Source organism: Talaromyces stipitatus, genomic scaffold, assembly GCF_000003125.1.
Source record: "Talaromyces stipitatus ATCC 10500 scf_1105507295549 genomic scaffold, whole genome shotgun sequence".
In the NCBI taxonomy this organism is placed as follows: domain Eukaryota; kingdom Fungi; phylum Ascomycota; class Eurotiomycetes; order Eurotiales; family Trichocomaceae; genus Talaromyces; species Talaromyces stipitatus.
In genome coordinates, this window is record NW_002990117.1 from 1,994,494 (window position 1) to 2,008,119 (window position 13,626).

Here is a 13,626-nt window from a genome sequence, read left to right on the forward strand (position 1 = left end):
AGTTGATTATTTCCCCCCCGCGTGCCTCCCGACCAGCTGTGTACATATGTAATTATCGTATTCAAGAGTAATATTTTACGCCTTGTATTACGGTTATAGATTATATTAGGCTGAGATTCTATTTCAACTATGATCTGTTTATTGACGCTGACTTTTCTTACAGATGGTTGGGCTACTTTACATACTTAACAAGTTGTCAGCGCCTAGAGAATATTTATAGTTATACTGATACGTATCGCATCCCTGTCTACCTCCCGACTTCCAAGAACTTTGCATAGGAGATTGACGACTTCTAGACCTTGGAAAGGATGGAGCACGCTGCTCAATACCGAAAATACAAAGAGATTGTCTTCATTGAAAACCTCGAGGACTATAAATCAGGCGGTTTCCATCCAATCCATATCGGCGACCATTTCAAAGAAAATAGATACCAGATCCTGAACAAGCTCGGTCATGGACGCTGCTCAACTGTCTGGCTTGCAGAAGATGTGTTGAACAAGATTTGTGTTGCAATCTCCATTTCGCAGGCTCAAATCTCCCAGGAATCATCAGAAAACGATACGTCCCATGAGAACACTCAGAAAACAATCAGGATACTCCAGCATTTGGCAGACGGCACAAAGTTAGAAGAAAAAGGCAGATCCAATGTGCTACTTCCGCTGGATATATTCAATCTGAGTGGTCCTAATGGAACGCACTCTTGCATTGTTACACACTTGCAAGGTCAGAGTCTGGCTATGGTCACAAAGCGAGATCTTGGAAGACTGAGTGAGGTTCTACCATTACCAAAAGCGAAAAGGGCTATTTCGAGCTTGTTAAAAGGATTTGCTTACATTCATAGTAGGGGAGTCTGTCATGGAGGTCCGTCTCATCTTCTCCGGAAGGTTCGCATCTAACTAGTAATAGATCTACATCCTGGCAATCTTCTTCTTGATCTGCCTGATCCAGTATCTCAGTCTCTGGGAAGGATCAATTCAATATGTGGACCACCAAGAATCGTCCCGATCGAACGACTTGACGGCAAGGACCTAGAGCCCAACGTCCCCAAATACGGCGTCGAAGCAGCCCTTGGCAGATTCTCCGACCTCTCATTATACTCCGGAGACATGAAAGTCGCGGATTTTGGATGTGGCTATTTTACAAATGATCCCCCCACGGAAATCGACTTCTTTGGTCCGTATATCGTGCCGGAGCAGTACTGCACAGGCCTGATTGGGACTGCTAGTGATGTTTGGACGGTGGGCTGTGCTATTTGGTTGCTTCTTTCGGGACGTGATATATTTGGAACAGTGAATGATCCCCCTGAAAAGGTATTTTCGATTATGACAGATACCCTTGGCGGGCCTCCAGAGTTTATATTGCGAGCATGGAGGGATAGATTGCCGGATGACGACTTACATATTTCTATCCATCCTTCAACGTCATTGGTACAGAGAGTCCAACAACTTCGGACTGGTAATGAAGAGCTATGGATGAAGGCCCGATTAAATGAATTCTCAGAAGAAGATGTCGCTCTTGTAACTGAATTGCTGACTTTGATATTCAAATATGATCCTGCTGACCGACCAACATTGGAGTCTATTCTACGACATCCAGCTATGAAATTTTTTGGCGATGTTATTTGATTACGCTCTCATCACCCGCTTCTCAATATTCTGCCTTTCTATCTCGTGGTGATCTTTCCCCCGCATCCTGTGAGGATTGCATCATTCTTCACCATACCCACAGGTTGTCGTTGATTTAAGCTTGATCTAATCTTGGGTTTGCGGGTCCCAGATCTTAGATAAGGCTCATGAATATATTTGAACTTCGTGTTAACATGACTACTTAAGTCACTCTGCAATTCAATACTTCGTCAATATGGTAGACGAAGGTTCAATTTGTTGTCACGTCTCAATCACACGGACGGTATGATAATGATGTAGAGTTTTTGTCCCCTCTTTTCCATATCACTCTTAAACGAGCTGAGAACTGAGAGTATCTAGTTATGCATTAACACGAGGTAACTACCCAAGCTGTGGCTCATTAGTTCCACTTCAGCTCGTTGCATAGTTAAGGATTATCCCCAAAGCCCCTTCCCCGGGTTGGTGTGAGTTGACGCGAGCATCTCTTACGTTTCAAGAATGGAATATTGCCCCGTGTATAGTTATTATTTTAGAGTATTATTTGCTTTGAAATTGTTGTTTGGAGAATTGACTTATTACCTAAACAGGAAATTCTTTCATGGTTGGAAAAAATGGCAGTATGATAGAAATCTAGTATATCAAGCGCTAATGATACGGATTCAAAAGCAAATACGCATGGCCAACCAAAGTATAAGTGCTGGAAGGATCGAATTAGCAATATATGAAGTAAACAGATCCATGGGTGCAAACGACCCTGTCCCCGTCACCCGTGGATACCTCGCTTCGCCTTACTCAGTATCTCCGCTCCATATCGCAACGCCTTCGACATATCCCAATGATAGAAGGCAATGGACAGCAACATTACTGGCACAGTAACGACGAACCAAACCCAAATTCCCAGATAAGGTCCAGTCGCGAATTGTTCAAAGTTCATGCCAAAGAACGACGCCGTGAACGACAGTGGAACATAGAAAAAAGCCAGCATAGTCAACTTGCCGACGCGCTTGGCCTGCTCGATTGCTCTCTTGGACTCGGCAATGTTGGCGTTGTTCATGATTACCGTCATGCTGCGCTCACATCGTTGTGCTAGATTATGTGCCTTGGCTTGTAGGAACTTGAAGTCTCGAAGGAGAACATCGGCCGCCTCTCTGGCCTTTTTTTCTAATTCTGTGTTCTCTGGTGTGTGTGGCCATTGGGCACTACCTCGGCATTTGATCTTCTCAATAGTCTCTGCTAGTCGGCGCGAATGAGCTTGTAAGATTTCAAGCGTGTAGAGCAAGTTTGATAACGAGACGGTTTCTGTAGCCAGAAGGGCCTCGTAGTTCGTTTCGGAAGCGAGCTTATTCTCCACGAGATTGAGAAACTGCAATTCCGATGCTGCGGAGTACTCAAAAAGCTCATGCAGTGCGTAGAAGGGATCTAATTTCATCGTCGCCCAATCCAACGATTTTCCATAGTCCCGTCTGAGAAGCGATGCTACCTGTGGTGCTTCTCCACTCTTCCCTTGCTCTTCATGAGGAAATATGTATTTCTTGGACTTTAGTGCGAGTTTCGCTCGGTGACGTATTGTTGGTAGAAAGTTGGTTTTGCATCTTGTTCCAGGGGGATCGACATGGTCATCTTCATCGAGCCAGGGCCCTCTGATGCTCTCCAGAAGGTCGTTACCAGAGTCAAAGAGCACCAACGCTGTGTCCCCTGTTAGTCTCCCAGTCGTTATGTCATTCAATTTATCAAAATTACTTACCAACCCATTGCTTGCTGGTGAAGTTTAATGAAACTGAAATATCCTGCTCAATAACAAAGTGCTCATCATCGAGCACATAATACCTCCTTACAATTGAATCACCAGGTTTGACGTTTTCCTCCCGATTAAGTTTCAGGTGGTGCCGGTACCGTTCCATTTCAGTAGTCCCGTGTTCTCGCAAACGATCAATATGTTCCTGAGCATTTCCTTTTGAATACCTGCGGCCAATGGTAATAAAACGCAGAAATATGATATTCTGCTCTGTAGAGGGTAAGGATGGAACTGTATAATAAGGTTGTCGAGATAGGAATGAGAGATGGCGCTCATAGTGCTGCGGGTCAACCTGGATCAAGGATCCGATGGTGGTCAGCCATTCAGGTGTTGGGTAGCCAGCCAAGAATAGTACGTGGGATTTGTTCTGATTGTTGTTGCTGTTATTAGTAGTGCTGCATCTCCGTGATGTTGCACTGTTAGTACGCGGAAATGCTGGAGTTGACTGCAGATGTTGGGATAATTGTGAAGCGGTATCAAGGTGCTCGACTTTTCTATACACATTTGCGCCGTTGGCCGTTCGATGTTCTGATGAATGCTGTAGGGTATATAGCGTCACCGGTGAGGGTGAGGCTAGGGTGTTCACACTTGGCGATCTGCTTGCACTGATATTTCCTCTGCTATTGATATGGGAGCTGAGGCATGTTGGAGTAGCTCGTGATATCAAGCCTCGTTCTAAGAACAGGTCTAAATCTTCAAAATTCTGGCCGGGATAAGCAGACTGCCGAGTCGTTTGCTTTGCATGAAAAGATATCGCTTCTCGGTATTCTTGAGGTGTTACTGTAGCAAAATTTCAGTCTCTCTTTGTATTTCTAGATCTGATACGCATCGTATGAACATACATTCAGGAATTATGCCCGACTGGCTGGTAATTGTCTGTCCTGACACTGACGGTGCCACCGCTGGTGGCCTGAAATTGTTGTTAAAATCTTCTGAGGGTGGGCTAGACATAATGCTATTGCTCCTATCCACTCTATGCATCTCCATCGTTTCACTGCATCAAAGACCCGTCTGCATGGACTTGACGATTTATAGAAAATATGCACCTGCAAACCTAGTTAACTAACCGGGGTAAAGTGGCACTACTGTGCCCTGCGCAGCCATCTATTTCCTTCACATTCGTATATGCCAAAACAGAGCGACCAATAAGTTCAGTTCTTCAGCATGATGTGACATGCATGAACGCGTCAAGGTTTGCTTGGCGCTTTCTCGTAACCGGTGAGGCTCAGACTTTCCAATTTCCAGGATGCTGAGCACTTTACCCGGGGGAGTTAGGGCTAAATTTGCAGCAGTGTGTATGTAACGCTAGGTAATTGTATTACTGATACCATACAGTTCTACTCCGTATACAGACGGTGACCGCTAACGACAAGCCTAGTCATGATCTGTGTAACACTTGACTCGGAAAACTTGACCTCCGAGGTGCTTTGGGCTCGCACTAATGCATTGATACGTTGGTGATTTCTAGGCCATTTTCAGAAAGGTTGCCCTAGAACGTCAGTCCAGTTTAGGAGCTGGGTTGCTTTGAATGAGGAGACGTTCCAAGTGAGTGTGTCTCTCCCAAGATTGACGTCTGCTCCGAGTCCTTGGGAGCTAGATACCGGTCCAGAGCGTGTTTTCCCTCTATAAATTTTTATTTTTTAGCTGAGACGGCAAATACATGTGTCTATAACCTACCTCATATGATTCGCAGCACTCATTCCTAGGAACCACGCATAACTATACTTCAGCCGCAGAACTACAAGCAAATGTCGCGGCGTCGCAAATTCAGCCACGTGTTAAGGTAGTCGTGGGAATTTTTGTGAACTTTTGTGGTCAAGATGTCCTCCACAGGCCCATCGACTAGCCCTGGGAGCAAGTTACGCGAAATATATCGCGGATTGATTGTTCGGACAATGTGTGCTGTGCCCTACCCACCTTAGCTGATCATCTTTCGTTCTGTTTGAACTAATTTATAGCATGGGGTAGTTTTATTACAGTCCCCGGGATCGGAACTCCTCCTTTGGAAAAATGGAGTAACGGTGATGGCGGTATATGGCTCACATCGATTCCGCCAACATCAGCACCTGATATAGCTGTGTACAGTTTCGAGCATGGAGTCAGGCCGGACGAAGATTTCTCATGGCAATCATTGTTCGACCAAGGCGCGGAATTATTGGATGTACTGATCAAGCTAGGAGATGTCGCTGAGGTATGCTTTGTCTGAGTTTATACTTGGTAAACAAAGGATAGGAAATAACCCTAATGGCCGTTTCTGCATTAGCAGACGTCGAATTGTCCCATAATCCTGATATCACATAGCTTGGGAGGCATCATTGTGAAAGAGGTATTCTTGTGAGCTCGTGATTGACTGTTGTGTTTTTAATCTGACGAGAAAAAGGCAATGAATCTTCTTCACCAACAAGCAACAGATTTCCGTCCGCTATGGCGCTCTATAGCCGGTGCAATATTCCTAGGCACACCTCACACGCAGTCCAATGACCCCATAAACTGGCAAAACGCTGGTGCAATTCTACGCTTACACTCGAAATCTAAGAACGCCCGAATACCACCTACAGCAGAGATCGCAAAAAGGTTGGCGAAGATATCGCTGTCGTTTGAGCAAGCTTTTGATCTTATCCCGGTGCTTTCTGCGTACGAAACAAAGCAGACAAGGATAGGGGGATTCTTGTCCAGCAAGGCTGTGGTAAGTAATGACTTTTGTCAACGCGCTAAGTAATGCCTAGGGGTTCTTAACGTTGATGAGAATAGCTTGTCGGGCCGGAATTCGCAAAAACCAATGTTCGATATGAGACTCCAGTGCCAATTGATGCAGATCATGATAAAATCAGCTGTTTGAAGATTGGAAGCACAGAATTGAACTCTATTTGCAAGTTCCTGGATGAGACCATCCGTCAGGCTCTTGTGCGTATTCGGCGACCTTCTGATGATTGTACGTTCAAGTCTCTTGGTTTACACAAGGTAGCCCTTGCTTACCGATAATAGATGTCATACCTGCGGCGCTAGATCAAAAAACTGTTGCGGATGATGAACCGAACGAGCTTGAAGGTTTGTGTCTCCGCCCTTTCGCCCCTTATTTGGATGGTATTAAGCCGTTTCGTACGCATCAGAGATCAGCAAAGATGCCACTCACGGCTCGACATCCCTGGGATTTGATATCATCCCGCTGGTTTCAGACTTCTCAGTTGAGAGAAATGACCCACTATTACCTTGCTATATTATGCCTCCCCATCCGCGTAATCGAGCATTTTTTGGACGAACCGAGGTTCTTCGCGAGATTCGTGAAAGACTTTTACCAAAAAAAAGTGATAAAGATGGCATCGAAGTTGACGACGACGGTTACGAAATTGAACCAACACCGGCCATGTTCGCTCTTTGCGGGCCAGGAGGAATCGGGAAGACGCAAGTAGCTACAGAGTTTGCACACACGTCTAAGGATTGCTACGACGCAATTTTTTGGTTGCAAGCAGATGAGTACTCAAAGCTGTCGCAGGGATACACCGACATTGCCATAAAACTTGGTCTTGTTCTCGAAGATTCAGTAGACGCACGAGACCCCGTCGTCGTGCAAGAACTAGTCAAGGGTTGGCTTGTGAATCCACTCAAGACCTACAAACAGCAGGAAGACCACCAATTTGCAGGTGAATCGGCTCTCGCAAGATGGCTTCTTGTCTTTGACAATGTCGACGACCCAAACATTCTGGATGATTTTTGGCCGCTGGATTATACAGGTACCGGAGCTGTATTGATAACAAGCAGAGATCCTCTGGCCAAAAGGTATATCTATTCTGAAGATGAACCAGGAATCATTCTCCCTCCTTTCACGGTAAAGGAAGCTACCGATTTCCTGCTGAAGCTCACTCACCGAGAATCAGAGAGCAAGAATGAAACAGATGCTGGTACGGCGGTTGCAGAGCGATTAGGGGGCTTACCTCTTGCTCTTACGCAAATGGCAGGTGTTATAGAGCGTCGAGACTTGTCGTTTGCGGAATTCTTGCGAATCTTCAACGAAGAAGAAGATGTGAGGTCAAAATTCTTCAAAATGCAAATCGGAAATGGAAGCATGCGAAGCAGCCGATACCAGCATACTCTGGACACCGTCTGGGCACTGGAAAAATTGAACAAGAGTAGCTCCATCTTATTAGACGTCTTATCTGTGCTCGACCCGGACGGCATCCCAGAGCAGATTCTTACAGGCTCGATGACTGAGCTGGACGAGGCGAACATTACAGATGAATATCCACGAACCATAGAAGGATATCAGGATGCTCGCACTGAACTCCTGCGGTCATCGCTGATTGCGCGTGACCGGGGCGCAAACCGAATTACAATTCATCGACTCGTACAAGACGGGGCTCGTGCTAAGATGTCTGATACAAGATTCGAACAGGTATTTGCGTTGACCTCGAAGCTTTTGTATGCAGCATGGCCTTTTGAAGATTTTAGTTTTGGACACAGAATCAACCGATGGAGTAAGTGTGCGGAGCTATTCCCCCATGTTGTCCAGCTACATGGTTTTTCTGTTAGATGGAAGAACATGATAGCAGATAGAAGGCGTGTGACAGAAACGGACGTTGAATTTCCCAAACTCTTGGTCGATCTTGGGAGGTGGGTGACGCCTCAAACAAATGACCTGATACTGTTCCTCGGGCAGCAAGTAGGCTGACATTGATACTAGGTTTAACCACCAACGAGGAAACTCCAGTGAATCCACAAGATATCTCGAAACAGCCATGGATATATACAAGATTCTACAAAACCGCAGTGAGACTGGTCCTCTGAACGAGGATATCAACAATACGATCAAAAGGATGGTTGCCGAAATCCACCACGACCTAGGCTGCATTGCTACCGAGACGAATCAGCCTAACACTGCTCTAAATCATTTCATAGCCTTTAACAAAGCTATGATTGAATTTGCCGATGGGGAACCTCAGACTAAAGACATGAGCTTAGGAGTCTCGTGGAATGAGTTAGGTAATGCTTATATGATGAATGGGGAATGGAACAGCGCCGCAGATTGTTTCCTACGCTCAATGGAGACATTGAAGCAACTGGAGAATTTCAGAAAAGTAGATCTATCGTTTCCCCAGATAAATCTAGGATTTTCGTACTGGCTGCAAGGCAGGTTGAACGAGGCGGACGAGATACTGTCTGATATTTTGGCGGCGAGAGAAGAGGCATATGGTATCAATGATAGGGAATCTTTCATGTCCGTATTTCTCCTCTACCTCCTAAAAAATTCCAATGACTAACAGCATTTTGACCACCTCAGGACCGGCAAACTCCTCCATGCCTACGGCAATGTAAAGGCATCTCAAGGTAAACTCACTGAAAGTTTTGAGTATCATATTCGTGGGTTACAGCAGTATAAGTCGACTATTGGAGGCAATCACCATCGAACAGCTGACCTTTGCGTCAAAGTATCTGATCATTATGGCCGTTTGGGGCAGTATGATACCGCAATGTATGTCTTCATCCTTTGTCACTCTTGCAAAAAATGCTGATTGTAATGAAACATAGGTCACTCCTAGATCAAGCTCTGAAAATATACGGAGAACGTGAATACTACGGCCCTGAGAAGGCTCGTGCTCTATGTAAGAAAGGAAAACTGTTGGCTGTGGTGGATAAACTCGAAGAAAGTAGAGCATATATGTCACAGGCACAAGTTTTATATCGAAAGCTGAAGAGCAAGGAGGATACACACGACGCTACGGATGCAGATTTCGATGACCTTATTGTTTTCTGGTCAAAATAAGTAGAGACATGTCAGTATGGATCTCGAGACCTTTTGGAATATATGAATTTTGATTTTTCGATGCGATAAATTCAGGACTAAGGATGCTTTCACACAAATTCGAAATCAAGGGAATAGCTTGCTTCCCGCAAGAACGCTTGTAGGCCTTCCAGCTTTAATGAGACAATCACGAGCTATATCCATAAGCTGAAGATCACGGTCTTTTTCTTCGTTAGCAAGATGCACAATTCGCGGACGTTAGGATTTCCTACTTGGAGCGCCGAGTAGTGAGATTGCAGCTGGCAAATGTTCAACATTGCCAGTGACCTTTGAATGAAAAGGAACCTCGCCAACTTGAGACAGCATTAGTATTACTCATGCAAGCACAAGAAAGAATGAATCATACTCGGGACGGTGAACTCCGGTGCTTGCAATATCGGAGACAAGAATAGCATCGGGACCCCAACTGGATTGAAATATCGGCTGAAATTGTCACCATTGATTAGCTGGTTATATCCGAGGTCCTTATTGATTGAAGACTCGTGACTTACCCCAGAGGCTCGTCACGGTACCGAGGAGAGAGATTCTCGATCGGAATGAGGATGATGGTGTTCTGTGTCTCTGGGCAAAGAATCTTTTCAGTAAACCACTGCCGGTAGATAGCCAGGCGATTCAGAGCAGTTTCATGCGCTTCGTCCGTGATGTGCGATGAAAGTTCCCTTCCATAACTCATGTTAGATTCTCCGCTCCTCATGATGCAGAAAGGTGGGCTGACCATTGCCATTTCACGGGTGGGCTAACATATGGCCTTTTCCCAAACTTGTCATGGTAATCCTTCCGAAACTGATCAAAATGGTGATAATCACTGTAAAAGAAGGAATCTCGGCCAGCCTAGAATAATTCTTAGATATTGACCTCTTGTAAAATTGCCAAAAATGGAGAAAGGGGATGCACGTCTTTCATATACTCTAACAAGCTGGCGCCTTTTGCGTCCGCCGGCGGATTAGCGTCCCATACTTCATCGAAAGACATTTCAACATGTTTCACCCCGAGGGATTTCTCAAGATCAATGACGAAATCGTCGATCAGCTGCTTTTGATGTTCGTTGGTGATGAGAGATATATAGTTTGTAGGATAGATGATTTGTGGTGGTAGCTAGTATGTTATTAGTGCGAAGCTTCGACAGAAACTTTGTGTAGATATGAACTGACAAACGAAGTGGCATTGGGCAGTAAATCACTGTACCAATGTGTAGCAAACTCCTTGCATGTATCAACACTTCTCCCGAAGAAGGTCGGGACATCAAATGATCTATACCATGAGCAAATTGGTCAATGAAGTTGATCCGAGGCGGAATGGGTACAAACCTGAAACTGGGAATGTATCCATTAGTAGGAATAACTCCATGGGTAGGACGATGTGCAAAACATCCATTCCAATGGCCTGGTCGTCGACCACTTCCACTAGCTGCAAACAACCTCCAGTCAGTTTTCGTATCATCTCGGGCCCCCCAAAAAACAAAAAACAAAGCAAAACCATACTGTCAGATCCAATAGCCACATCAACCCAGTCATATGAAGCGACAGCCACGCCACTACCGCTACTACTTCCTGCTGGTGATTGATAACCATCAGCTCGTGGATTCCATGGCGCTTGATAATCGATGCATTCAATAGGCTCCTCTGTGGCAGCAAAGGCAGCTAGCTTGGTAGTTCCGAGGATATGTGCACCTTTCTGCCGAAGTATTTCAATACATGCTGCTGTCTTGAGCGCTGGTGGATACAGATCATGATATGCGCGGTTGCAAACAGATGTTTTGATGCCTTCGACTTGAAAGATGTCTTTGACGGCTATTCTCCACCCAGCAAGAGGTTTTCCTTCCCCGGCATTAGGGGTATATCGGAAGACCTTGAGGCGTGATGGTACGGCAATACTCGTAGTTTCAAGACCTTCCCCAGCAATTTCCAGCTTCGATAGTTTACTATGAAGCTATCTTAGTATTGACAATGTTTTCAAGCCTGAGAATGCCAGAAAACTTACCTATCTTCTTCCGCCGGTACAAGACCAGTGAGAAATGCGCCCTGAGTGTCATCATATAGCTTCCAGATATGAAAGAGTTGGCCCTGGCAAACGTAGTAAGGTCCCGGCTCTGGCTTCTCACTCGATTTTGGAGATACTATCATCTCAATCATCCTTGTGCCATATTCGGATTGAAGGACCTCTCCTGCAGCAGTGGACAGAGAGAATGCAGTCGACGATGTGAAAATCACGCCACTTAGGAAGTCGGTACAAAACACGTCGTCATCCTGACTGAATTTGGCAATGCTTTCTCTCAACCAGTCTGTCTCGATGGAGTCGCGACCATCATCAACTGGAAAAACAGTGACAAAATTAGGAACATCTGAACCAGAAGAGGGGAGTCCCTAGGTTATACATGTGAGATAAATGTATCATAGATAAAAGAAGCGCCACTGACCCGTTCTGATTGTATGGCAATAAAGCGACTGTCTCCGAGGTTGAATGCTTGATGGATCATAGTACGATCCTTGTAAATTACCGTCGTATTCGCAGCCTTCGTAGGTTTGATGATCGTCATTGCTCTCCCGTTATCTGTAAATCTGTCTTAATTGACGAGAGAAAATTTGGTTTCCGTTGAGATAGTTCAGGGTACTGAATATTGGCGAGTATGAGTCATGAGAAGTGGTGGAATTGTTTTTCTTTATAGATGCTGCGGAACCTTTCAAGGTTGGAGGATGTTGAGATCACCTCCGCTACACCGCTAGAATTTATTTGATTTTTACTGTTCGGACTGAGCTGCATACAATGAGGCAGTGTCGAATATGAGGGTTGTAATTACAAGGACGAGGACATTCTGAAGCGGCGGTGGAAAGTCACGATAGTTTATTATTCTTTGTAGACTTTCCAATGCTTACCGATCTTTGTACCAACTGTTTCCAGGTCAAACCAGTTGTGCCACCCCCGGTCAAGCAAGGCACCAGCTAAAATACCAGTGATGATACATGTTTTTACTGTGTTCATCCTCTCCACGCTGTTCAACAGGGCATAATTTTGCAGTATTGGGATATCACTGGAGGCAGTAATTGAGATTCCCAAGGCTGTTATTTGCATGAAATGTACCGGTTACTAGCCTCAAAATCTGCCACAGTACTACAGAATATTCAAGATTCGCAATATCCCTCGCCAGAAAATTCCCTCCTTGCATCTAGGGCTTCGTGTGTACCTCTCGGCAATGTAGAATGACTTAAGAGTCGACGAAAGAACCATTTGCACCCCGCCCCAGCATATCTCTCAGTTCAAATGGGAGCTTATCATTGAGTTATTCCCAAGTGGCCCAGATATGCATCTCGTAGAGTCGTAGGCATGTGTAACATGGATTACAGAGCGGGGTAGGATTAAATACATATGAGGGGGTTCTGAATTTCCATACAGGCATTTCATACGAGTATTTTCACTCATACGACTTCCAAGTTTGATACAACTGTCACTGTGAAGAACTTGAACCAGGAATCAGTATGGATGATCCCCGCAGCAAACTGTTATTCATTATAATTCCACAGCCTATCAACCATTATTTGACCCCCTTCACAGCATCAGTAAGACTGGGATCCTTTCCCTCTCAATTTCCATAGATTGCTACAGTTTCACCCTTAGCGAATCCGTAGGCCTTCTGGTCCGGGATATTCTTTTGAGGTGGCCAGTGGGTTTTCCATGGCTGGGATCGCTTTTCCTTCGTTGATGTGGTAGTGACAGCAGTCAAGGGGGCTAGTGAGCAAACATTAGGTGGAACCGAAAGAAATAAATCTTCAGAACAACCAACTGTTGAGGTCCTGAGGGACTCACTGTTGTTATACTCTTGAGCAGGCATTTCGTAGTCAAATAATTCCTATCTAGCAAGTCAATATAATCATTTTACAATCGTAGTTGGAAAGTCATACCGGGTTTCAACATGTATGATTGATATTCAGTATCAGAAAACAGGTAGACCGCATAGAGGCAAAGGCTGGGGACTGTTAAGTCGTTACGGCGAGAAAGAGTGCCATCTTATACTCGTTATTTGGGTCTGAACAGGCAGGATTTCAGACTAGGCTGATTGTCCGCCGCATGTGACAGAATAACCAAGGCTGAAAGCGGTTTCATCTTCTGGAGCCATTAGTTCTTTCCCGATTATACTAGCTGCCGCAATATGGCTCTGGCGTGGCGGGTTCAAATGTTGTTATAGTGTGCATTGAATAATTAGACTACTTATGATGTGAACTTCAAATCAGGCTCGGTGCAATCTCTGTACCATGACAGAAGTGCCATCCCTGTTGCTCAAATGATTGGCTTGTTACACAGACAGTAATGAATAGGTCGTATTTCATCTACTATCCACTGGTGTGTCCTCTAGCACACTTTAGTTGCAAAACACGTATTTACGGAATTAAGAATGCATATATTTTGATTCGTCA

At 45.0% G+C, this 13,626-nt stretch overlaps 5 protein-coding genes across 9 annotated transcripts; 2 read left to right on the forward strand and 3 right to left on the reverse strand.

Annotated features, from left to right (window-relative positions):
• The first annotated feature begins 129 nt into the window (after positions 1–129).
• Positions 130–1,801, forward strand: TSTA_015940 (srpk, putative). Its single transcript, XM_002483699.1, has 2 exons — positions 130–861; positions 907–1,801. The coding sequence occupies exons 1-2, from the start codon at positions 309–311 to the stop codon at positions 1,623–1,625; spliced, it is 1,272 nt and encodes a 423-aa protein (XP_002483744.1). The 5' UTR covers positions 130–308; the 3' UTR covers positions 1,626–1,801.
• Positions 1,802–2,195: 394 nt separating this feature from the next.
• On the reverse strand, positions 2,196–4,371 carry TSTA_015950 (uncharacterized protein; the record flags this gene model as incomplete). Its single annotated transcript, XM_002483700.1, has 3 exons — positions 2,196–3,311; positions 3,370–4,200; positions 4,263–4,371. 3 exons carry the CDS (start codon positions 4,369–4,371, stop codon positions 2,389–2,391), a joined length of 1,863 nt encoding a protein of 620 aa, XP_002483745.1. The 3' UTR covers positions 2,196–2,388.
• Positions 4,372–5,541: 1,170 nt separating this feature from the next.
• On the forward strand, positions 5,542–9,245 carry TSTA_015960 (NB-ARC and TPR domain protein). The gene is made up of 9 exons (XM_002483701.1): positions 5,542–5,611; positions 5,687–5,746; positions 5,801–6,106; positions 6,172–6,352; positions 6,406–6,468; positions 6,513–8,028; positions 8,099–8,632; positions 8,696–8,887; positions 8,944–9,245. Exons 3-9 carry the CDS (start codon positions 5,804–5,806, stop codon positions 9,176–9,178), a joined length of 3,024 nt encoding a protein of 1,007 aa, XP_002483746.1. The 5' UTR covers positions 5,542–5,611; positions 5,687–5,746; positions 5,801–5,803; the 3' UTR covers positions 9,179–9,245.
• TSTA_015970 lies at positions 8,942–11,898 on the reverse strand. Of its 3 annotated transcripts, XM_002483702.1 has the most exons (11): positions 11,634–11,898; positions 11,198–11,580; positions 10,699–11,138; positions 10,525–10,624; positions 10,369–10,468; positions 10,112–10,312; positions 9,933–10,048; positions 9,709–9,876; positions 9,564–9,640; positions 9,430–9,510; positions 8,942–9,378 (listed from the first exon to the last, which is right to left on the reverse strand). In XM_002483702.1, exons 1-11 carry the CDS (start codon positions 11,751–11,753, stop codon positions 9,284–9,286), a joined length of 1,881 nt encoding a protein of 626 aa, XP_002483747.1. In that variant the 5' UTR covers positions 11,754–11,898; the 3' UTR covers positions 8,942–9,283. The 3 variants fall into 3 exon arrangements, with proteins under 3 accessions (XP_002483747.1, XP_002483748.1, XP_002483749.1); XM_002483703.1 differs by having other exon boundaries at positions 9,564–9,876; XM_002483704.1 differs by having other exon boundaries at positions 8,942–9,876.
• Positions 11,899–12,635: 737 nt separating this feature from the next.
• On the reverse strand, positions 12,636–13,400 carry TSTA_015980 (uncharacterized protein). 3 transcript variants are annotated; one of them, XM_002483706.1, is made up of 3 exons: positions 13,114–13,400; positions 13,019–13,061; positions 12,636–12,940 (listed from the first exon to the last, which is right to left on the reverse strand). In XM_002483706.1, the coding sequence occupies exons 2-3, from the start codon at positions 13,041–13,043 to the stop codon at positions 12,795–12,797; spliced, it is 171 nt and encodes a 56-aa protein (XP_002483751.1). In that variant the 5' UTR covers positions 13,044–13,061; positions 13,114–13,400; the 3' UTR covers positions 12,636–12,794. The 3 variants fall into 3 exon arrangements, with proteins under 3 accessions (XP_002483751.1, XP_002483750.1, XP_002483752.1); XM_002483705.1 differs by having other exon boundaries at positions 13,019–13,065; positions 13,114–13,173; XM_002483707.1 differs by having other exon boundaries at positions 12,636–13,061.
• Between the last annotated feature and the right edge of the window lie 226 nt (positions 13,401–13,626).